The sequence below is a fragment of the Boleophthalmus pectinirostris genome, unplaced genomic scaffold (genome assembly GCF_026225935.1).
Source record: "Boleophthalmus pectinirostris isolate CB_2022bp ecotype Guang Dong unplaced genomic scaffold, ASM2622593v1 HiC_scaffold_17, whole genome shotgun sequence".
Taxonomy (NCBI): domain Eukaryota; kingdom Metazoa; phylum Chordata; class Actinopteri; order Gobiiformes; family Gobiidae; genus Boleophthalmus; species Boleophthalmus pectinirostris.
The window spans coordinates 34,004,820-34,030,807 of NW_026571115.1; the positions used below are offsets into that span (position 1 = coordinate 34,004,820).

General features: G+C 38.3%; 1 protein-coding gene across 1 annotated transcript; it reads right to left on the reverse strand.

Annotated features, from left to right (window-relative positions):
* Positions 1 to 3,054: 3,054 nt before the first annotated feature.
* On the reverse strand, positions 3,055 to 24,612 carry cln3 (CLN3 lysosomal/endosomal transmembrane protein, battenin). Its single transcript, XM_055152901.1, has 15 exons — positions 24,339 to 24,612; positions 22,160 to 22,193; positions 20,836 to 20,932; positions 19,369 to 19,452; positions 17,636 to 17,715; positions 16,776 to 16,861; positions 15,257 to 15,329; positions 13,772 to 13,915; positions 12,934 to 13,073; positions 10,984 to 11,042; positions 10,833 to 10,901; positions 9,234 to 9,289; positions 9,029 to 9,122; positions 6,959 to 7,099; positions 3,055 to 5,456 (listed from the first exon to the last, which is right to left on the reverse strand). The coding sequence occupies exons 1-15, from the start codon at positions 24,385 to 24,387 to the stop codon at positions 5,340 to 5,342; spliced, it is 1,323 nt and encodes a 440-aa protein (XP_055008876.1). The 5' UTR covers positions 24,388 to 24,612; the 3' UTR covers positions 3,055 to 5,339.
* Between the last annotated feature and the right edge of the window lie 1,376 nt (positions 24,613 to 25,988).

Here is a 25,988-nt window from a genome sequence, read left to right on the forward strand (position 1 = left end):
TCTCCTCGACCGCATCGCAGATATACGGAGAAAACTGTCCTGCTGTTGGGTGGTGGCCCTTATTCGGCCTTGTCCAGGCCTCCTGGAGTACTGGCTCGTCTCTCTAAAGCAACTCCATGCACGGGAGATGACGCTGGGAGACACTCTGAACCTTCTGGCCACCTGACGTACAGATGATCCATCCTCCAGCAGCTGGACTGTCTGTGTGACTTCACAAGGCTGAAGGTAACGCATCATGTTTGCAATAGAGTCAAAATGATCAGAAATTCCTCAAACAAGAAAGAAATAACGATTCGGAAGGTCAGGAGCACAAAATCGTCGTGGCTACCACAAGGTAACTCACTCCAGATTTGGAGGTTGGCTCGCTTTTGACAATCCTGTCTAGACCTTGTTTATTGCAATTGGGTCAAAGGCAGTGAAACTGATTCACAGGTCACTAAGGTTCCAAACTGGCTCGGTGGAAAACTCCAATGCGCCAATATATGTCTGTGATATCCCAAAAATAAAGTGTTCCCCTAATTGTTTTGAGTAGTTTATATACATACATACATATATTATTTAGCAATTAAAAAATATTAATTCATTTAAATTTGTCTTAAAATGATAAAATATTACATTTAATTCATATAATAAAAACATTTAATTATATAAAAAATAAGTTATATTGAAGATTAAAAATTAATTAGTAAAATAAGTTCATGTGTAAAAGGTAAATGAATAAATATTATAATTAAAGTATATTAATTAAAATTCAAATAGATTAAATGATTTAAGGAAAATGTAAATTTAATTTAATTATTACGCATATTTGTTTACTTTAAAGGTTTTTGACCTGCTACTGCTACTGCAACTGCTACTACTACAAATACTACTACTACTACTACTACTTCTGCTGAAGGAACTGAATAATTTCAATAAAAATCTTCAAGCTGAGTTGATCCTTGTGTCTATTTTCCTTAATTAAAGACTTGACAATCAGGGTTTATCAAACTAAGGTCCGCGGGCCAACTCCGGCCCTCCACGCCCTTTGACCCCCACCACTTGAACTGGCCGATGAGACAATCTTCAATTTAAAAATATAATTATATGAAGTATTTATATTTAAATAATTATATGACACTGAATTACCCACCGAATTTTTGTCACGTGACATGTTCGAGATCAAACAGTGTCAGTCGACGCACGTGCAGAGTTCTGTGGTGCAGTTAAGAACAACAAAATGACTCGTATTAAAGTAGAAAAAGAAGTTGACAGAGAGTGCCCAGTTTTCATAGAACAGTGGACGACCGATTGTTTTTTTGTTCAGTGTTGGACCGTGCAGTTTATCTCATATGTAAAGAAAGTGTGGTGGTTTTCAAAGAATATAATCTGCATCATCAGGGTCCATCACAGTCAGGACGATAATGTGACCCCCAGAGAAAAAACTCCTGACTCCTGGTATAAATATATAAATCATGTCTCACAGTTACACTGATGTTGCTTTAAACTCATGTTACACAGGCCATATCTTACACATTTATAACACATTGTCTAAAAAAAACTTATAAACTGTATAAAAAAGTATAAAAAGTTATAATAAAATAGAATAATCTGCTGTCTACGGCTAAGGAAGCTGTTATTTCCTGCAAGGTCTGATTTTGAACCGACTCCCCGTTTAAACCCCCAAAACTCAAACATTTTAAAAGATACAAGACTCAAATTTCACTTAGACAATATTTCATAAATAAACATGAATTGTGCCGAGTTTGAATCAAATCCATGAGAGTTAAGTTGAATGTTTATCCTGAAATCTCCCAGTGCGACTGAAAATTCTCTCCGTCGGTTTGGGCTGTGGAACATCATTTCTGTGATCGCAGGTGATCCGCTGGAGACACAGAGCTCATCTTGGGCTTTATTTGAAGTTGACAAATTGGGGAAGTTTTTTTATTTACACATGAAGCTGTAACTCCCTGCCCATGTGTCGCAATCACACTGCAAAAAGTAACACCTAGGTGAGTTAAAATGACTTAAATTAACAATATTTTACTTTATTTGAGTCAATTCAATGTGACAAGTAAAATGATCTACAAATGGAATAAGTGTGTTGTTCTTAATTCAAGCAACATTTGATTTTGTTTCTTATTTTAAAAGCAAAGAGTTGTTGTTTTCTTATCTTAAGTGCAGCAAGATGTGTTTTCATGTTTTAAGTACAAAAAGTTTTGTTCCATTGGCAGAAAATTTTACTCATCAAGTATTCAAATCATGATAAAACTAAACCAGGTCTAAACCAGGTCTAAACCAGGTCTAAACCAGGTCTAAACCGGGACTAAACCAGGACTAAACCAGTTTTAAATTTTTTTGACGACATGACACTATGTGAATATACCACCACTTTTTTGCATATATATTTATTACTTTTTAGTTTAAGCAAAATAAACATAATAATACTGAAGAACAGAACTGAACCAGGTCTAAACCAGGTCTAAACTAGGACTAAACCAGGTCTAAACTAGGACTAAACCAGGTCTAAACTAGGACTAAACCAGGTCAAAACCAGGTCTAAACCAGGATTAAATCAGGACTAAACTAGGACTAAACCAGGTCTAAACCAGGTCTAAACTAGGACTAAACCAGGTCTAAACTAGGACTAAACCAGGTCTAAACTAGGACTAAACCAGGTCTAAACCAGGATTAAATCAGGACTAAACTAGGACTAAACCAGGTCTAAACTAGGACTAAACCAGGTCTAAACTAGGACTAAACCAGGTCTAAAATAGGTCTAAACCAGGTCTAAACCAGGATTAAATCAGGACTAAACTAGGACTAAACCAGGTCTAAACTAGGACTAAACCAGGTCTAAACTAGGACTAAACCAGGTCTAAACCAGGTCTAAACCAGGATTAAATCAGGACTAAACCAGGACTAAACCAGGTCTAAACCAGTTTTAAATTTTACGACAATATGACACTATATGTGAATAAACCACCACTTTTTTCTTTTTTTTTTTTTGCATATATGTATATTTATTATTTTTTAGTTTAAACAAAATAAACAACATAATAATAAAAACAATACCAACATTGACCCATTCATTTATTAAACACAGATACACCCAGTTCAGAATGTAAATATTCATAATAGCTCAGATCTCAAGTCCAGTATACATCAAAAAAAGGTTCCCAAGTCTTTTTAAAAATACTGTAAACCAAGAACCACCTCCTGCCCTTGAGTTTCAGAGGGAGTCTAGTCGACTTTTTCTAACACAAAAAGACAGAATCCCGTACAATTTTCTCTTGTACTTGTCCTTCACAACAGGATCACTTACACCGAGCAATAGAAATAAAGGATAAACGGATTATTAGTCAAATTTACAGATATAATTTTCTGTATTTCTTGTCCAATCATTTGTTAGAATTGTCGTCGTGCACCAGTCTCACTCTCGCAATAGCAGCACTTTTAACAAACTCAGATTATTTCACGTAAGGTGGAGTTTTACTTTGGAGTTTTAAGGATTTATTGTAAAAAAAACAAAAAAAAAAAAAACAGAACTACCTAAATCAGAACTGAACCAGAACTGAACCAGGACTAAACCAGGTCTAAACCAGAACTGAACCAGGACTAAACCAGGTCTAAACCAGGACTAAACCAGGTCTAAACCAGAACTGAACCAGGTCTAAACCAGGTCTAAACCAGGTCTAAACCAAAACTGAACCAGGTCTAAACCAGGTCTAAACCAGAGCTGAACCAGGACTAAACCAGGTCTAAACCAGAGCTGAACCAGGACTAAACCAGGTCTAAACCAGGACTAAACCAGGTCTAAACTAGAACTGAACCAGGTCTAAACCAGAACTGAACCAGGACTGAACCAGAACTAAACCAGGTCTAAACCAGGTCTAAACCAGGACTAAACCAAGTCTAAACCAGGTCTAAACCAGGTCTAAACTAGAACTGAACCAGGACTAAACCAGGTCTAAACCAGAACTGAACCAGGTCTAAACCAGGACTAAACCAGAACTGAACCAGGACTAAACCAGGACTAAACCAGAACTGAACCAGGACTAAACCAGGTGTAAACCAGGACTAAACCAGGTCTAAACCAGAGCTGAACCAGGACTAAACCAGGTCTAAACCAGAACTTACGTGAAACGAAACGTGATCGAAGCCAAAGACGAGTCAATGTTGTGAGTTGATATAGAATGTAACAGTAGCAGCACATTTACAAGATTAAAAAAAGAAAAAAAGATAATAATTCACAGTTAAGGCACTTTGGTCCTTCATCACACACTAGTTTAAAAATACTACTTAAAACTGTAAAAATCAGGATAAGAATGAGTTCAAAGTGACACACAAGATCTATTACATTATTTTCAAATCATTTGGTGGAGTTAATGTTAAACCAAAGTGTAAATGGGTAATTCAGAATAGTAAATAAAAATGTTTTGGGCATTTTTATCATTTCAAATAAGTAGAAATATGAGGACATTTGTTACTATATTAACCCTCACTCAAAGACCAAACAAATAAGATGATATTTGTACCAACTTAGTCAAATATAATCTGCATAAAACTATGTGTAATAAAAATAAAATGTTAAAACCGTCAGTCATCTTCAGCTGTACAGTATTATCTGTACATCGACTGTCAGTTTTGGTCAGTTAAAGTGAAAAAGTACATGTGCACCAGGTCAAAGTAGAAATACTTAGGCCAGGTCTGAGAGAGTAAAAGTACTTGTAGACCGGGTCAGTACTTCTGGACCAGGTCAGAGACAGTAAAAATGTTTGTGGACCAGGTTAAAAACAGAAGAAGTACTTGTAGGTCAGGTTAATGAGAGTACATGTACTTTAGAGCAAGTCAGTACATGTACACCAGGTCAGATGCAGTAGAAGTAGTTGTAGTACTTGTAGACCAGGTTAGATGCAGTAGAGGTACATGTGCACCAGGTCAGATGCAGTAGAAGTACTTGTACACCAGGTCAGATGCAGTAGAAGTTCGTATAGATCAGATTAAATGCTGCTGAAGTACTTGTAGCCCAGGTCAAAATAGTAGAAGTGCATGTACACCAGGTCAGAGACTGCAGTGTATGTGTACACCAGGTCAGAAAGAGTAAAAGTACATGTAGACCAGGTCAGAAAGAGTAAAAGTACATGTAGACCAGGTCAGAAAGAGTAAAAGTACATGTAGACCAGGTCAGAAAGAGTAGAAGTACTTGTAGTACTTGTGGACCAGGTCAGAGACAGTAGAAGTAGTTGTAGTACTTGTAGACTGCGTCAGATGCAGTAGCAGTACTTGTACTCCAGGTCAGAGGGAGCAGAAGTACTTGTACTCCAGGTCAGAGGGAGCAGAAGTACTTATACTCCAGGTCAGAGGGAGCAGAAGTAGTTGTGGACAGGGAAGGACAGTGCGGTGGACAGACAGATGCCCATCGTGTCGCCCACAGAGGCCAAAGCCATGGCAAACTCACGGTGACGCTCCTCCGTCTGGAACGACACCAACACAAACATTCAGACTCACAGAATAAACTGCTGCTGTGATGAAGAACATTTAAAGAGGAACTAAACACTAAATTTGCTTAAGCTCTTTTGTGGCTAAACTGTGTACATGGTGTTTTAAAAGCATTTTCTCCTGTACCTCGTCATGTTTTGGACATTTTAGTGCAAACTACATTGGAGTTTAGGTGTTTAGTCCCACTTTACACATGAGATAAAACTATAAACCAGGGGTCTCCAACCTGTAGCTCGGGAGCTACCAGTAGATCTCCACTCCCTTCCAAGTGCTGTATTTTCCGGGCTATTAGACGCTCTCTTAAGCCTCCAACCCCATCAAAAACCGACTGTGCGCCACAATCCAGAGCGCCCCATACACGAATCCACTCAGGTGTCCCAGCACGACTTCAGTAAACTACAAAGCCGCACCACCCACAGAACACACAAACACACACGGAGCAGACAGCGACAGCACAACGAAAAACACCCACAGACACACTCATCACTCCACGCCGACGAGGAACGGAACGGAGGAACGAACCAAAAAAGCGAGTCCAATGTGCCGCTTCTAGACACGACTGAACAATTGAGTCACTGCGAACACGCCGACAATCCGTTGGTCCCAGACAGCACCTCCCTACACGCCACAACTGAACAAAGCCCAGAGTCACCGTGAACGAACAAACAAACAAAACCACTCACCCATCACACTGTTGTGTTTCCTTTAAAGTCCAGTGTGGTTTATTTGTGAAAAAAGTTTGAAAATAGACCATTTAATGACAGTGCGTTTTATAATCCAGAGTGACTAATAGCCCGGAAAATACAGTAGCTCACCATAAGATTTTTACTTATATGTATTGTACATATTGAATTGAATAACTAAAATTTGATCGATTAAATGCCTATTTCCATTGTAAATGTATCATTTTGATGCCTAACTTTGTAAACTGATAAGTGGATAATGGTTTATATTTTATAAGCCTCTAACTGTACCTCGTCTGAGGTTTACCATGACTTTTATACTTCTGTTTCTGACAACTGCTAAACGAGCAGCTCTCTGGCATTTTCATTTTACAGAAAGTAGCTCACAGGAGGAAAAAGGTTGGAGACCCCTCTTATAAAGAAATATACATAAAACATTTAGCTACAGACTGTACCAACATCAGTGTCCAAATTAATTTAAAAAACTGAAGCAGAAATTGAATAGGCAATCTTCTTGTTTAGGGGCAAAACTGAACCTACTGCAAATTTAACTTTATTTTTAAAGTCTGCAACATTTTTAAATATTTAATCTTGACTTTTATTTGGCGCCATTTTAATTTTATGTTTGCGTTTATTACTTCAGAATCCTCAGCGTCCTCGAGTAACTGTACTGGGCTTTTGGGGAGAAGTGTCTTGCTCAGGAACACTGAGTGTATGTACACTTATCATTTCCGTGTACATAAACAATCAGCTTTCACTACCTCCTGTGGACACTAGAGGGGGCCGGCACTCACCTCTTTGCTGATGAAGTAGAATGTGTTGACGTAGCCGCCCCCTCCCAAAAGACCCTCGTACAGGATAATGGCGAAAACTATCCAAACGGAGGGAATGAACCGGAACGCCACGGCGAACACCAGCAGCACGGTGTTTAGTATCTGTGGACATCAGATCAAATGACACGTGTTAATACAGAATAAAAGCAGAACAAGAAAAGTGCATGCAACCGGTAAACCTTTTTTCACAACGGCCGGATATGCCGCGCTGTAGGTTTGCAGAACTTCTGGTTAATGGTTTTCTGTGGTAAAATGTCTGTGAAATTTTCTGGCGTATTCTCCAACAGCTTCATAAATCTGCCCGATCAACAAATCTTCAACCAACAAGGTAAAAATTAAAAAAATCTTCAACCAACAAGGTCCACAAAGGATAATATTCCCCCATGAAGAATTTATCCACAACTATCATGTTAAGAAAGACGAAAGCTTAAAGGAGAACAACAACGACGCATTAGTGAATTACTGAGCAAAACTTTATGGTCATGCATAAAACATAAGTAACTTTTTAACTCAGACTGATTCTACAATTAAAATAAAAAAAATAATTTATGATATCCTGGTCCACAAGTATTTCAAGTACTTCTACTGCATCTCATCCAGAAGTACTGACTCAGCCTACATGTTCTGGTACTGTTTTTCACCTGGTCCACAAGTACAGACCCGTTCTACAAGTATTTTTACTCTCTCAGACCTGGTCTACAAGTACAAACTGACCAAAACTGACAATCGATCTACAAATAATACTGTACAGCCAGTGCTGGTGAGTAACAGATTACATGTACCAGAGTTACGTAATCTGAGTACAAATTATGAGTAACTGTATTCAGTTACAGTTACTGTTTCAGTGAGTGGTAATTGGATTACAGTTACTTTGTTGAAATAAATGGATTACACATGGATATTTTCCTGTTTTCACATTTTGGGCTATATCTCTTTTTTTTTTTTTTTTTCCCTCGGTAATTCCACTCATTGCCGGACATTAAACCAGGTCTAAACCAGGTCTAAAACCAGGTCTAAAACCAGGTCTAAAACCAGGTCTAAAACCAGGTCCAAACCAGGTCTATGCCAGGTCTAAAACCAGGTCTAAAACCAGGTCTAAACCAGGACTAAACCAACACTAGACCAGGACTAAACCAGGACTAAGACCAGGTCTAAACTATGTCTCACACAGGATTTAACAGGACTAAATCCTGCTGCGTGGACGTGTCTCCTCGTCTTCTATCAATAATATTTTTAATTTGGTTCAGTAAAGTCTGGGCTTTTTATTTTCTTTTATCAGACAAAACTTCTTATGTGAAGATTTCCTGGTCTTTGCTTCTCTACAGCAAATCAAGTAATCCAAAGTATTCAGATTACATTACTCACTTTAAGTAATTTAATGGATTACATTACAAACTACATTTTGGGGTATGTAATCTGTAATCTGTAGGGGATTACATTTTAAAAATCACCTTCCCAACACTGTGTACAGCTGATAATAACTGACTGTTTTACCATTTTATTATTATTGCAGTTTATAGTTTTGCTCTGTAGTCGTTGTTCGCTTTAAAGTTTTCATCTTTCTTACCTTGAAGATTTTTTTATTTTACCTTGTTGGTTGAAGATTTGGTGATGGGGCAGATTTATGAAGCTGGCGGAGAATATGACACACATTTACACAGATATTTTGCCACAAAAAAACATTAAACAAAAGTTCCACAAACCTACGTTCCAGACGTTGTGAAAAAGGTCAATCCCTTTACCGTCGTCATCAACATGGATTTAAACATTGTTTTAACAAAATAAAGGTGTTGTCATTTATTTTTAATAGTCTAATTATAACTATTGTGCAATTTAGATTTTTTAACATTATGGAATTAGAAAAAAACAGCAATATTTTCGAGATAGTCAAATCTGCTGGCAACAAAGATATTTATATTACGAAAAGCAACAGCGCAAATGAAACAAAACACCACTCCAAGTCTGTTTTTGAAAGGCTCAAGTAAAAAGTCACAAATGTTTGGCTAAACGTTTGCAGGTTTTTGTGCTCACCTGCAGCAGTGCGAAGAGCCAGAGCTGACGGATTTTAAAGCAGCACAGAGACGAGCGAGACACGAACACTCCCACCTGGTACAGGGTCTGGTACCTGCACACACACACACACACACACACACACACACACACACACATTTTAATTGCGTTATTTACATGAATAGTGGGATACATTTAATGATATATATTTAAAAATCAAACTGACCAGCGGTATTGTTCAGCGTGAGACAGGAAAATGCCAGGGAAGTACAGCAGCTCCATCTGAAACAGCCAGAGAAAATGTCAGAAGTTAAATCATTTGAGCTCATCAGAATTTTCTCCAACAATAACTTTTTTTGTTTCTGATTTTGATTTTTGATTTTGATATCCACCACACCCAATACCCAGAAAATGCATCTTTCTTGTCTGGCGAGTCCAGAATATGATCTATAATACTGATAAATTGATGGATGGATTGATTGATTCATTCATTTTTATTTCGAGTTTGTGCCAAGAGAGAAACAATAATCATGTTTAATACTACTCCATATACACTGTAAACAACAGAAAAGCACATTTCTCGAAAAGGAGTGGGAAGAAGAAAACTTATATTAACCCACCCCTGTTCATGACATAGTTTCAAAATTGATGTAGTTGCTTCTGTACATTGATCACAGAACTTAACAAATATTTACATATAGCAAAATAAATTACATATTATGCAAACAAAATATAATTTTAACCCCAAAACCTTTTTTTCTCCCCATTAATTTAGAACAAAATCAAACTGCTCTTACCTCAGACTAACAGAGTTTCACTAAACTCTGTTAGTCTGAGGTGAGAGCAGTTTGATGAAAAACATCACAGATTTCTGCAGAATCAATGAGTGATTCACTCATTGATTCTGCAGAAATCTGTGACGTTTTTCAGCCCACTGTGATATTTTTTTTATTTCTTTCTCACAAACATCCATATTTGTGTTGATACAGACGGACCATGCATGTCTCTGATTGGCTAATCCACCTGTCAATCAAGCCCATCTGAGGTGCACTAGTGACCAGACTCACATCTTTATAACATCCTGGAGAAGTGTATATTCTGGATCCTGGACAAATATCTTAGTTTAAAACACTTTTAACTTCTTACAAAACTTATGCAAACATGTTATAACTATTGAGCCATTCTATATCAAGAAAATCCAGTAAAACATGTCACTACTAACCCTGAAACCTGATACACAGGAGCCAATATAAGGTTTCTCAGTCTTTTTCACTGACAAAATTTCAAAACTTTTCCATGATTTTTTCATGACCTAAAGTGAATTTTCCATGAGTTTACAGCACTTACATGTGCAGAATTTATCATAGTTTTAGGGCTAAATATGAAACGTTAACCCTTTCCACTCACATTATGGTTTGGGATTATAGTTTTTTAATACTCTAAATCCTGTCAGTGCATTTATTGTTGTCGCTTTTAAACAAAAGGCACAGACGTTCAGAAATAATCATAATAGCCTCATGAGAACTTAACAGAACACTGTAGTTGCGTGAAAGAGATAGTAAAATTCCATGATTTTTCCATCTTTCATTGAGGCCTAGAAAATGACATTTTCAATTTCTGTGACTTTTCCAGGAGTTCCATGACTGTGGGAACCCTAAAATATATAATATAATATATAATATAATAATCATATCCAATATTTTTCTACCCATTAACAATATAGGTATCAAACCCTACTAAAACTAAATTAATCAAAATTGTTTAAGACCAGTTAAAGTCGTTAAAGTTGTTCATTCAGCGACGACAGAAAGTAACAGAGACTCACCAATCCCTGGTTTATGAAGTACTCTGCGAAGTAGACCATCCCCAGAGGAATCATAAACTTCAACAGGCCCTGCTCATGGGCACAAGGGCAGAGTGAGATCGCACACACACAGAGCAGAGAGAAGACGAGGGGGGTACGGTCACATCTTTACCTTCAACACCTGGATCTTCTCAGTGAAACTCAGAGGTCCTTTTACCATCACAGCTCTCCCTACGGAAACACGAGAGAAACACTCTTTTATTCTGACAACTGACTCGTCCTTTAGTCTGTTGCTTCAGACTTGAGATCAACCAACTCACACATTTTTTTTCTACTGATTATCTGACTAAATGAGTCTAAAATAGATATGTATACCTATCTCTGGCCTTATTTTTTGCATTTTAGTTCATACTATTTGTTAAAATAGATACCACCATTGTCACATTTTGCAGAAATACAAATTAATGACCTGGGACGATCTTATTAAATTTTAAAATATCTGTCTAATGTACAAGATTAAACATGGCTCGGCTCTCCCTTCGCTGAATGACTTTGTTCATTTCAGATCTAGTGAGGGCAGAGTGACCAGAGGAGCAGTGAGGGAAGGCTGCATTATTCCTCATAGAAAAACTGTATTTGGTCTGTTTTCTCTTTCGTCAGAGCGTCCTGTCAGTGGATCTTTGTGCCTGAAGCTGTCAGAACATCTCCCTCATTCTCTGCTTTTAAAAAGAATGTTAAAAAGTGGCTTTTAGAAACGCAAATGTGTGAACACTAAAACTTTTATTGTATTTTTGTAATCTTATTGTACATTTGTGTAATTTTTTATGTGTAACTTTTAAGTGTATTTTCTTTTAGGATGCCTTTTTGACATTTGGCAAAGGGACTATCGATGCAAATGAGCTCTTATCAGCGAACTCGGGAACATTTACATTGTTTTGATTTTGATTAATGTGCATTGTCCCTTTTCAAATAAATAAATAAAAATCTGACTTTTGGGTCAAAGCCGTGTCTGCAACGACCTCTTTAGGATCTAGTTTTTTCCAGTTAAGACAACTGGCCAAAATTAAGCCTATTTTGTCAACGCCACACTTCGAAACTGTCATATATGCATTTGTGACGAATAGATTGGATTATTGTAACGCACTTTATGTTGGTGTCAGCCAAAATGCACTTTGCCGGTTGCAACGTGTCCAGAACTCAGCAGCTCGACTTTTAACTGGAACCCGGAAACACAAGAGCATCTCACCTGTTTTAGCTTCTCTTCATTGGCTCTCAGTGTCTTTCAGAGTTGATTTTAGAATTTTTTTATTTACTTTTAAGTGTTATGGCCGCTCTCGCACTCTCAGGTCAGCACACCAGCTCCAGCTCGCCGTCCCAAAAACTAAACGTGAGCTTCGTGGGGACTGTGCGTTTTCTGTTTCTGCCCCTCGGCTCTGGAACCAGTTGCCATTAGAGATTAGACAGGCCGAGTCTGTACCTGTTTTTAAACTTTTAACTCCTAAAAACACACCTTTTTTCACTGGTTTTTATTAAGTATAACATGTATATTTCTTGTTGAGTATTTTATTGTTTTCTATGTTTTTTAGTAGCTGTATTGTATGTGCACCATGTATTTTCTTCTACTGCAGTTGTCATTGTCTGTCCTGTGTTTGTGTGCAGCACTTTGGCCGACTGTAAAGTTTTTAAAGTGCTTTATAAATAAAGTTGGTATAGTATGGTATCAACTACGGCCAGAACATTTGACTTTTCGGGTTGGACTAAGGCCGCCAGTGAGCCAGATTCAGGGTTATTAAGTGAAGAGCGCAGCCACTGGAGTCTACGGGCGATACGCGAGGAGCCCCTTCCAGTCAGTATAGTCACATTTTCATTTGTGTTATGGTCATTTTTAAGCAGCTTTTCTGTATTTTACTGAAACAAATCACAATTTATGCCTCTCTTTACCATTGGCTGGTATCAAATTTGTCAAAAATAGGGACATTTGGGACATTTCTTGTATAAAACTGTGACAAATCACTGGTCAAAACTGGGACTGTCCCAGGTAAATAGAGACATCCGGTCACCTTACACGCAGATTCATTCAGATTTCTCCTACTCGAGGCGTTGGGGTTTGCGGTGAACTTACCGGGTGCGGTTCTGTCCTCGTCCTCGTCCTCTGCGGAGTCCATCAGCCCCTGCGTCTCCTCTGAACACAGACTTGCGCACGGGGGGTCCTTCGTGCTCCACTGGGGCATAGACGGAGGAGGCACCAGCAGGAAGAAGTAACTGTAACACAACACATAGTTCGCCGTTTATTTCATGCAACTAGAACACAACTAGAAGATTTGTGGGTAATGGAACGGCTCTAGTTTTGCATAATGGTTATTTATAATTTCTCTGGCATGTTTTAGCTCTTAAATTGGAATTTTTTTCTTCTTTGGAAAATACTAATTACTTCCAAGGCATTCCAAGAGTAGAAATACAAAGTAGTGGTCCAAGAAGTAAGTAAAAGTTTCATTTCTAATTTGAAGTTAATGTAATAAAGGAGCAAACAGTAAATCAAAATCAAATCAGACAATGAAATAATAATGTCACTCACAAATTCGAGATTCAGTGCAATATCAGAGACACTGGTATGGCTGTCTTTTAAAAATATAAATGTTTATCATTTTGTAATGTCACTGTCCTTGTTTGTTTTAAAAATGAACCAAGAGTCCGAAATAAATATGAACTGAATTGAAATTGAAGTAATTAATGCACAAAATCTGGTATTTCCAAAGGAGAGACACAAAAACGAGACAAACTAAATCAAATCTGAAGGAGCGCTGCAAAAAACACAAACGTTCAAATCATTTCTAGAAGCTTTTGTCACTTCTAGACTGTTACTTCAATCAAAATATTCAAGTAGGAGTAAAAGTACAGTGTCTGAAAACTACAAATGTATTATAAAGTGAGTGTAGTAAGTATTGGAGTACATTTCTTACCTGAGTACCATGGCTGCCGGTATAACGAGCATGATGAGCAGCGTGACTCGTGGTGTTAAGCCGAGCTGAGTGAGTCCAGAGTAGAGAACAGCCCCCATCACTCCGGCCCCCCCGGTACCAGAGCCCCAGCCCCCCACCACATCCCTGAGGAAGAGGAGGAACATAATCAAGAACTGTGATTAGACTAATAAAAATAGATGATAGAACGCCTTTATTTTGTCAGCCAATGTTTAAAGGCCTCATATTATGCTATTTTTGATGTTCTGATGTAGTTTCCTCATCACAAACAGACCTGGAGTTTTGTTTCATTCACACATGTTTAACTCACAAACCGTGCTTATTTCAGCCCTGGAACTGCCAATTTTTACTTACCTTAAGGTAAATGGTAATGGTTAACATGACAACTACGAGTTCATGACACCACAAGTAGCGTTTGCAGGTCGACAGAGAACGATGCTGGTACCGGTTCCCGCACCTAATCTCAAACCGACTGACATGTTCATGCCAAAAATCAGGGGAACTGAAAATCGGGAACCGAAAAGTAGGTTCCCAATGGGAACCAAGTAAAACCTGTTTTTTCCAAGCGAACCGTGACGACACAGTAGACGTCAGGAGGTTTATCTGGGTCACACAGGGTAAAATAAACAAAGAAAACGTGTGTGTGTGGAACATGGTGGAGAAATCAAGTGACAAGAAGATTGTGCAGTGGTCAGCGAAAGAGACCAAATATTTGCTGTATCCATGTTCGCCTGGTGAGGTTATATTTTTGGATTGGGCGTCGCTGCCACCTTCTCCACAGCAGATGTTGTAGCAGAGCTTGGACCAGATAAATAATGATTTGTATGAGTTCGCTGGTGTTGATGATGTGATCCATGATTGTTATTTTCCTCACTGTGACATCTGCTTTTGCATGGCCTTGTTTTGTTTTTAATTTGGTGACAAATCCACACCCTCTGTCGATGACGCATCATGGGTTCACTTAAATGGTTTGAACGCTGGTCATTCACTGAAAAACACTTTGGTTCCCATTTGAACTGGTGCGGGACCGGGACCGTTCTGGCCGACCAGAAAACAGCTACAGGTGGTACAGAGCTTTGTCAGCTTTTGAGATGTAAACAGACTAATAATAAAGAGTTATAAAACATGTGTGAATGAAACAAAACACAACTCCAGGTCTTTTGAGGAGGTAACAGCATTATAACATGTCTTAAAGGTCTCAAGAGTCAAATGTGCATAATATTTTAAAAATGTGTTAAATTGTCTGGACATTTGTAATAGAAATGTCTGTGCTGATGGCATCGGTGGAGCAATTCCACCTTATGACAAATTAGAACATTATGGCCAAATCAGTATCATTTCAACATGGAGACAAGAAGCAGACAAGCAAACCCTGCTCCACCAGAAAGGTTATGCAGTGCACCTTTAATATTATTATTATTGTAAGGTTGTAGTTCATAGTATTTTGATTCCACTCTCTCGTGTTACCTGTCGAAGTAGACGGTGAGTGCGAGGAAGGACACCTCCCCGAGTCCTGAGCTGATACTGGCCAGAATCACACCTGCAGCACAAACACACCGCACACAGGGTCTCAGATACAGTGACAGATTTGCAGATCAATATGTTGCATTCATGTTCTACAATTATTCTCAATTTTACAACAATCTTTTGAGTTTAGAGGTGAAGATACCACGGCTTTATGAAGCTAAAAATCATTTCACTTTTGTTTATTTATACTGACAGTTTTTGTTTCATGTTGTTTCACAGGTGCAGTCATAACAGAGATATGAACCATAAACCACGTCAGCAAATCTTATCCAAACATGTTGGAACTGTTGAGCCATTTTATATCAAGAACAACCAGTAAAACATCTTATTACTAACCCTGAACTGATACACAGGAGCCAACACTATATCCAATATTTTGCTGACACCTGTGAATTCTGACTCAGCTGTGTGCTGATGTCACATGAACACATCCTGTTGTGCTGTTTCTATTATTAAAAGTAAACAAAGAATAAAGCAGATATCCTGTTTAATATTAATTAGTGATTAGTGTCTACATTTCAAACTTTGTCTCCATAAAGTGTAGGCAAAATAAGCTCAAGCTTCAGCCTGCACCTTTTCGGTCTGTGTGTGTTAAATATGTCTGTGGAATAATGTCAGAATACACCTGTGACCAAAATAAATAAATAAATTGTAATCAGCAACAGCAACAGTCTTGTGTGATGTCACATAGTACTTGAAATTACAGGGATCACTGGAGACAGCAAGCACAAAGCTGCAAATGCAGTACAATTACCAAAGGGATAAGGAACAGTAGACAATGCAATTACAACTCCACACGAAGGTTAAAGTACATAAGAAGACAAAATGAACATCTTTGGCTCCATACAAAGAGTTTTGCAGGAAAAAGTGTTTAGTTTTTAGTTCCACTTTAAACCAATTGAAAACTGTAAGAGCATTTAAGTAATTTATCCTCCACGTACATCTCTCTTTTTAACGGCAAAAGGAGAAATTCAATTTGTCAGCTGGACTAAAGTTTATTTTGGTCAAATACGTTTGAGCTGCTTGGATGAGCTGAGAAATGTATTTGACCAAAATAAACTTTTGTCCAGTTGACAAATTGAATTTCTCCTTTTGCCATGGATTCTTCCTAGACAACTGAGTGACTGGGAACATGGACTCACAGGAGTTATAGTAACACAATGGTCTTCCCTTGGCAGACCATTGGCACCATTATCTAAATTGTGGCATATTTCTGTCTACCCGGTGTCTACTGTCCTTCATAGTCTCACCACACTTGCTTTATAAACCTCCTCCTTTGGAAGCAGAATCTAGGGGCTTCAACACTCAAAGATCACACTATGTTCACTTTTGAAATCACAATGTGTTGACTTTTCAAGCTCCCTCGGGCCCCGTATAATTGATGGTAAATAGACTAAAACACACACAGAATACACATAAACTTCTACACACTGATGTTTGCTCTGATAAAAGTCCTCACCCAGGAAGCTCATCCAAAGAGCAGAGGAGAAGGACACCATGAAGAAACTCGCAGCAGCCGTCAGCGCACAGAACAGGATACGATACCTGCAGCAACATCAGCACATTGTTATTTGTATGTACTGTATGTTATAGTCCAGGGGTGTCAAACTCATTTTGGTCCGGGGGCTGTATCCAAACTACTTTGATCCCAAATGGGCTGGATCAGAAAACTCATGTCATATAAACCCCCAAAATAACAATAAGTTCAAATATTTGTGCAGAGAAACACAAATCTATTAGAGAAATCTTTTTTAATTGATGAACTCTTTCTTTTACAAAATATTATAATATTATGAACAACCTGAAACTTTCAGAAAAATGTAATTTCAACACAAAGTTTTAACATGAACTTGTATGTAAATAGGAATAACTCAATTTTTCTTGGAAAAGCCTGCACTCGATGACCACTTTTCTCATTTTTTGACATTTTTCTGATGAGGGTGTCACGGTCAACAGTCAAAACGATCGTCCTTTAAGAGCGTTTGGAAAGAGACAAGTCTTCATTTGTGCTGCTCTGGTGGGAGGGGCCATGTACAGAGACGCTGGAGACGCTGCTATGCTCAGCACCGCAGAAAATTAACAAGATTTTAATGGAAAATAATTAAAATATTTTAGTAGTAAATCAGCTGAGGGCCAGATTAAAAGTCTTGGAGGGCCGGATCCTGCCCCCGGGCCGTATGTTTGACACCCAAGTTATAGTCACTACTACTAATTCTGTAAACACTTAGTGAAAGCAGCAGTTTGACTTTATAGAACTGTCAATGCCAAGTTTAAATACTACTACAATTCATTACAGAATAACTACTAAAAGAGTCTTACCCATATGGGAATCTATGGATGACGAACGGAGCGAGCATCTTGATGAAGAGAGTGGGGAGGATATCCGCCAACAGCACCGCCTGGAAAACACAGGGATGAACATTACACAGTATAAAACTATAAAAGAATAATTAGCTTTTTTGGACATGTACAAAATCAAAATCATTCTGGGAAAATGTGTTTGAAAAAACGGATACGATCTTGACTTATGTTATCCCCAAGGACCCAAAGATATTTTTGTTCGGCCTTCTGCCTGGAGTGATGATCGAAAAAGCGGACAGATACCTTTTTAAGATTCTGACTTTGGCATCAAAAAAAGCAACAACTAACAAGAAACTGGCTTAAAAAGGACCCACCGTCAGTAAACCAGTGGCTAGATATTATAGAAGAAATATATTCCATGGAACGACTGACTTTTTTTCTACGTTTCAAAGGACATTTCTTCATTAAACACTGGACAAAATGTTAATATAAACAAAAAGAGATTTGACTTCTATATCTTTATAACATTGGAACAGTGCCCCAGGTTTTGTATTTACTTGTTTGTTTCTCTAAACTTGAAAAACTGAACAAATAAAAAGTAAAAAAAAAAAAAAAAAGTATAATTTTCTCAATGCAGTCTGATCTGTTTATGTGGCATTCACTTCACTTTATCATTCATGAAGTCTGATCTGAGAAAGATGGTCGAACACAACTAGAGGAATGATTAACCATTTCTCTTAACAATTTTTCAATCAAAATGTACAATTTGCAGCTTTTATTTACAATTAAACCTTTTATCTCCTCTCATTTAGATGACTTTAATGCGCTTTTTTTCCAGCATCAGCCTCCATGCACTTTCTCGTTTACAGTTAGTCCAATATTCTGCCAAGCGCCTTTTAACCGGAACCAAAAAAACGTGAGCACATTACTCCGATTTTAGCATCGTTGCACCAGCTTCCAGTTTGTTTTAGAGTTGATTTTAAGATTTTATTAATTGTTTTTAAAGCTTTAAATGGACTGGCCCCACAATACGCCTCAGACCTCATCCAAATTTACCCCCCTGGCGAGTGTTCTGAGGTCCGAGGTTCAGCTCCGGGCTAGTAGTGCCAAAACGAGACTTAAAACCAGGACCTTCTCTGTAGCCGGCCCCAAACTCTGGAACGCTCTGTCCCCCCACGTCCCAACAGCCCCCAAAGTGCTAAGTTTTAAGTCTCGTCTTAAAACCCACTTTTATTCTCTGGCTTTTAACACAGTGTTAGTTGTGTGGTCGTCTGTATCTTTTGTTTATTCTATTTATTTGATCTATTTTACCTGTTTACTTCTATTTTATGATTTTGCTTTTATTTGATTTTACAGGTTTTATTGTTTTGGGACTGGTATGACCAAATTTTCACCTTTTTGTTGTCTCCATTTTATGATCTCTGTGCAGCACTTTGTTTGTAAAATGTGCTATAAAAATAAAGTGGATTTGGATTTGGTTTCTCGTCCCAGTAATTATCACGCTAACATTTGATACTGTGACACCTCTGTTTGGTGTCGAATACGAATGAAGAGCTCGAGCCCAGAGTCTCTTAAATAAATAATAAAAGGAGAGATATTATGCAAACATCTTGGTAGAATGTAGAAAAGGTTTCAGAGGCAGTCATCTGAGCACTAAGACGTTTCAGCTTCCTTACAGAAGACTTTTTATCCTTTTCTTGTGATTTAAAGAAAGAAATGCGTATGTGTTATTAGAGATTTTGAGTATTTACCGCGGTGGAGGTGGGGTTGCAGTCGTACACGCTGCTATTACTGCTGTTTCCAGCCTGGAGGCCATGTGCAGAAGTGACGGACGCCTGCAAGACATAAAGTAATTTCACTGTTTACCTTCATATACAGTACATACATGAACTTTAAAGTGACAAGTCATTAGAACATTCAAAAGAGGCAAAGTGAAGTACCGTATTTTCCGCACTATAGGGCGCACTTAAAAGCCTTAAATTTAATCAAAAAAGACTGCGCACCTTATAATCCAGAGCGCCTTATATATGAGTTTATTGGGTGTCTTAGTATGACTTTAGTAAACTACAAAGCCGCACCACTTGCAGCATTACGGTTCCTGTAGTCAGGAGCATCAGGAGTAAAACATACTTTGATTCCTTTTAATATCAAAATGCACCTGTCAAGAGACACGCTCACAACGCCCACTTTAAACTCAAGGCTGTTATAAAGTGAAAGTGTGAGCTGCGTGGGAGCAGTGGATGAGAGAAGGAGAACACACATTCACCAAGACAGAGAGACAGCGGCCGAGCGACTTACGCCACGATCTGCCAATGGATCGTGGACGCCCGGGCTCAGGATCAGTATCAACTGTGGTCCGAGCTTTCACCAAGACCAGAATCATCACTGAACTGCCAGGGAACAGTAACGACACTGACTCGGATAATGACGAGAGGGATGTGGGCGTGCTGGACGCCGGAATCGCCAAACTGTTTGAACAGTTATGAGTTATTGTGAATACTCTAACAATTTAGCGTCTCAGACAGTATTTTTTTTTACGCGTTACAACTGAACAAAGTTGAGAGTTATTGTGAATGTGTTAAATAAAGTTTGACTGACTTATCTAACTGTTGTGTTTCGTTTAATGCGCCTTATAGTCCGGTGTGGTTTATATGTGAAAAACGTTTGAAAATAGACCATTCAATGACAGTGCGCCTTATAATTCAGAGCGCCATATAGTGCACAAAATACGGTATAAAAACATATTTCAAACTCATTTAGAGCTAATTTGGCTGACCGATCTGGCCATGTTACATTGTCACACATTCCAAAAATATGTCACAAAAAATTCTTAATGAAGATTTTGATCCGAGTCTGTTTTTGTGTCTCAAAATGTGGACATGATCACTTGACTCTTTGCCTGTATGTGTGTGTGCCTTAATGATACTTCCATGTCTGCAGTGCTGCAAATACTATGGTCTTCTGTGTTTTTTATTTGTATATACATTACACAAGGCCGTATCAGATCCCAGTTTCAGATAGGCGTGATTGACAGGCAGATTAACCAATCAGAGAGACACGTGGTCTGTTCGGGTGGTGAGTGGTTTTCATTTGCCAAACAGACCTTGATTATTCAGTTTATAATATTCTGAGGCAAATTTAAACTTGTTTGAACACATTGAAATGACATTATTTTCCTCCAGTCGCCTTCATTCTGGTGTTAGTGTGTTTTTTCTTACAGATGAGGTGGAGTTCTCGTGTTCCTGCTTGTTCAGAATGTCGTGTGCGGCGCTCAGCATCACCACGTACGCAAAGTTATTACACAGCCCCAGCACCCTGTCGACGAAAGAGAGGGAGAGAGAGAGGGAAGAGAGAGACGAAGAGAGAGGAAGGGAGAGAGAGAGAGCAGAGAGAGAGGGCAGAAAGAGAAAGGGCAAGGAGACGGGGCAGAGAGAGGAACAGAAGAGGCAGAGAGAGAGAGAGAGAGAAGGGGCAGAGAGAGAGAGGGCAGAGAGAGGCAGAGAGAGAAGGGGCAGAGAGAGAAGACAGAGAGAGGGCAGAGAGAGAGAGGGAGAGAGAGAGAGGAGGGCAGAGAGAAGAGAGGACAGAGAGAGGGCAGAGAGAGAGAGAGGCAGAGAGAGGGCAGAGAGAGAGACAGGGCACAGAGAGAGGGCAGAGAGAGAGACAGGGCACAGAGACAGAGACAGGGCAGAGAGAGAGGGCAGAGAGAGAGGGGGCAGAGAAAGAGGGCAGAGAGAGGGCAGTGAGAGAGGGCAGAGAGAGGGGGCAGAGAGAGAGAGGGCAGAGAGAGGCAGAGAGAGAGGGGACAGGGAGAGAGAGCAGAGAGGTGGAGCAGAAAGAGAGAAGGGGCAGAGAGAGGAAGGGCAGAGAGAGAGAGGGAAGAGAGAGGAAGGGCAAAGAGAGAGAAGGGGCAGACAGAGAGAGGGCAGAGAGAGAGAAAGAAAGGTGTTTTAGACAGAGGGTGGAGAAAGAGAAAGACAAAGGAGAAGAGAAACAGTGTGGTCAAACTGACTCTGCACTTTAGTATTTCACAGTCATCAGATCCACTCATACATCATCTGATTTGAGCACGTGTGACCTTAAAGCTGCACTATGTAACATTTCTGGTAAGAGTCCGTCACCTGGAGATACACTAGGGAGATTGCTTTGCCCGGAATGTACCACAGTATGGCATTAAACCTGTTTATTATTTAATTATAGGTGTTTTTGCAATAAAAAAAACACACAGACCGGACCTGTACATCGGCTTGGTGCTTGTCTCCATGGAAACAGATGAGTTTAATATCATACTGTGAAAAAGACTGGGCAAAGCAACAACATCTCCCTCGTGACAGACAGAAAGTTACACAGTGCACCTTTAACAAATCTGCTTGGGTCACATCTGTGAGAAAGAAATGCAATTACAGGTTTGTACAAAAACGCTCAGAGCTGTTTAACTACAGAGCAAGTCAACAGAGCGTAAGAAACAAACAAAACAAGTGTTGATTCTGTCGTCAGGTGATGTAGTGGGGAAAACAACGACGTCAAATCAAACAGACTCACCAAAAACCAGTCCAGTTTCTCCCTTTGGTGCATCCTGAGGAGGAACAAGAGGCAGAATAAGTGAATGCTGTGTAAAATTTAGATAATATGACATACATACAATTTCAAACTCAATTTAAACTCTAATTTTCATCATTAAATCATAGTATTTTCTTTTCTATTCCCATTCATATTTACACGTAATGAAGATGTTGTTGCATGCAGAGCCCCTCTTGAGCCTCTGGCAGTGTTATTGTTTGTACCATTGTATTATTGAACAAAAATTACTACTACTTCTACTACTACTACTGTAAACTGTATGCAGGATTTTCAGGCATACTTCACACATCTTATTAGTTACCAGCGATGAATCAATAACAGAAACATTGTGATATCGTATCGTCAAAGTTCTCACAATAATATTATGGACCATCACAATATATCGAATCACAAATTAAATTTGGTCTATAAGTTTGTTTGTTTTTTCCCCCAATTATTTTATTTATTAATTTTTATTTTTTTCAAATATACAACGCAATATACAATTTGAGACCAATATTAATTAATACGGATGGTGGGCAGCTAAAATTATGTTATAATTAGGGATGTAACAGTAACCGTAATATCGTGATGTCGTATCGTCAGAGTTCAATAATAATATCGTGGACCATCACAATATATCGGATTACAAGTCGCTTTGCTTAAATGAAGAGTTATAGTGCAGCAACAGCTAAATGAAATACAGAGGGAACTACATAGACCATGATCCTTTGCTCCATTTCAGTGCAGACTACAAGAAGAAATAACAGTTCTAACACTTTTAAGTCTTTGGATTAAGTCTTGTCAAGGCATTTAAAGAGGAAAAAGTGACATATTAACAGTTTTGCTAGTCTCCACAAAATATCGCAATAAATATCGTATCATGAAATGTATATCGTGAAAATATCGTACTGAGAGATTTGGATATTGTTACATCCCTAATCGTGAGCCTCCCCAATATATCATGAGCTTTCCCACGATATTGAAATAAATATCGTACCGTGAGGTTCATACCGTGACGATATCGTATCATGAGACTTGGATATCGTTACACCCCAATTAGTTACAAAATATTTTCTAGGCAAAATTCCAACATCCTTCCAGTTAATGTCCATAAATGTATTTTTCCAAACAAAAACAGATGCTGGTTTACTGATCAACTCTCTTGTGAAGTTTTCTTACACATTTGTTATTTGTTTTAATGTTTAAAAATGGGTCCGTTGGTCTGTTCATGGTTTTCAGATTATACAGTGTGATTATGTCATAGTCCCACACGGGGGGCAAGACAGAGATTTTCCTGTTCATTAATTACATTGTACTTTGCAAAGAAATTTCTCAAAAGGTAAATTCACAAATGTTGATCTTGGTATTTTCACTAAACCCAAGAACTCACTGTATTACAACATATTATAACTAGCGGTGTAACGATATCCCAGTCTCACGATACGATATCGTCACGGTATGAACTTCATGGTACGATATTTATTGCGATATCATGAGAAAGTTCATGATTAAGTATGTAACAATATCCAAATCTCTCTGTACGACATTTTCATGATGTACATCTCACGGCACGATATTTATTGCGATATTTTGTGGAGGCAACAAACAACAAAACTCTTTATATGCTACTTTTTCCTCTTAAAATGCCTCGACAAGACTTAACCCAAAGAAATAAGATTTAAAAGTGCTTCGAACTGTTATTTCTTCTTGTAGTCTGTGCTGAAATGGAGCAAAGGATCATGGTCTATGTAGTTCCCTCTGTCTTTTTTTTTAGCTATTGCTGCACCCATAACTCCTAATTTAAGCAAAGATACTTGTAATCCGATATATTGTGATATTGTCCACGGTATTATTATTGTGAGAACTTTGGCGATACGATATCACGATATTTCTGTTATTATTACATCCCTAATTATAACATCATTTAGCATATTAACAATATTAATTTTAGCTGCACACTATCTGCATTAATTAATATTGCTCTGAAATTGTATATTGAAAAAAATAAAAATAAAATAAAATAACCTGGAAAAAAAAAACCTAAAAACAATAGACCAACTCATCGGCATTAGAATTTCAAAAACAATCAAAGCTCTGTACTAAAAATATTAAACTAATCATGCTAAAATCTTGATGAAAAGCAGAAAATAAAGCATACGGTCAGAGGTGGGAGCAGGATCCGCGTTGACACTGTTGGTTTGCTCCATGATGCGGCAGAAGGAGAAGTGAAAACACACAAGCTACGATACTAACAACACCAAAACAGAGCGCAAACGTGGGAATTAAAGTGTCTAAATCATCTCTCACACCGCTCTAACCCCGCGTGTGTGGAGGAAAAAGAGGCTCCCGCAGCTCCCCGTTCATCATGTTCGATAATCGCACTGCCCCGAGTCTGTTTGGTTTGATGTTTTTTGTTTGTTTACGTGCAGACTTCCGGGCTGTGCGTCACGTGAATGGACTACAGTGCTCACGGAAAGACACTCCCACCGAAACGAAAGCCGCGAAAACAGTTCCTCTTTGTCTACAAGCGTTCTTCTAGCACTTTTATAAGCAGAAAAGCAGAAGTTATAGAATTATAATATGAGATTCACAGGTTTTATCAGTAGATATTTATACAGAATTATACAGCGTTTACTGAAAGATGATCTCACTGAAGCGAAAACCACAAAATAGTTCCTCTTTGTCTAAGCTTTCTAGCACTAAAAGCAGATGTTACAGAATTTTTATATGAAATTCACGTTTTTTTCCCCAGTCTATATTTTATACAGCATCATAGCAGTGTTTTTACATTATAAATAAATAATTACTAATAATTCTAATGGTAGAGTGACCAGATTTTCAAAATAAAAAACTAGGACATCCCCCAGTTTGAATTGATTGGTAATAATAAAATTGTGAAACAAGTTCGTAATTAAGCAAAATTGTTTTACACTCGGCCCATTCATGACTAATATTATTAACATGTGAGTCAGTTTAGTCACATTTTCTTCGTGTTTTGGTCGTTTTTAAGCAGCTTTTCTGTATTTTACCTAAACAAGTGTCAATGTATGCCTCTTTTTACTGTTGGCAGGGATCAAATTTGTCAAAAATAGTGACATCTGGGACATTTCTTGAATAAAACTGGGACAAATCAGTGGTTTTGGATAAATCTGCTGGGACAGAGGACACAGGGCTCAAAACTGGGACTGTCCCGGGTAAATAGCGACGTCCGGTCACACTTTTTTAAGGCCATTAAGTGTCACTTGACTGGCTGGCTGTTGATCTAATTACTATTGTTAAAAAATAAAAATCAAATGATCACTAGTTTCTAATAGCTAACATCACAGTTTTGATTTCATTGTGAGGTTGTGATTTCCTGTACATCTAGTAAATGTCTTTATCAAGTAACTAAAGCTGTCCGTCTGTCCATCACACTTCACCGTGATTGGTTAAATCCACCTGTCACTCACTAACAGCATGACAGAGGCCGACCAATAGCAGAAGTGGGTGTGGTTGAGCGTAGAGCTGCGTTAAACGGAAAAGTCTAAAATCACAATATGAAAACGTCACAAAAAATAACATATGACAAGTAACACCAATGGCAGAAGTGGGTGTGGTTGAGCGTAGAGCTGCATTAAACGGAAAAGTCTAAAATCACAATATGAAAACGTAACCAAAATAACATATCATATAATAATGATTCAGGCTTTGTAACAATTTAATACTGTAACTACTTAATTTAGTAGTTTATTAGCTTTAATTAAATGCACAGTAAGTAACTTTCTGGTGCTGGCAGTGGCACATCACCTGCATGATTCCATGAAAACAG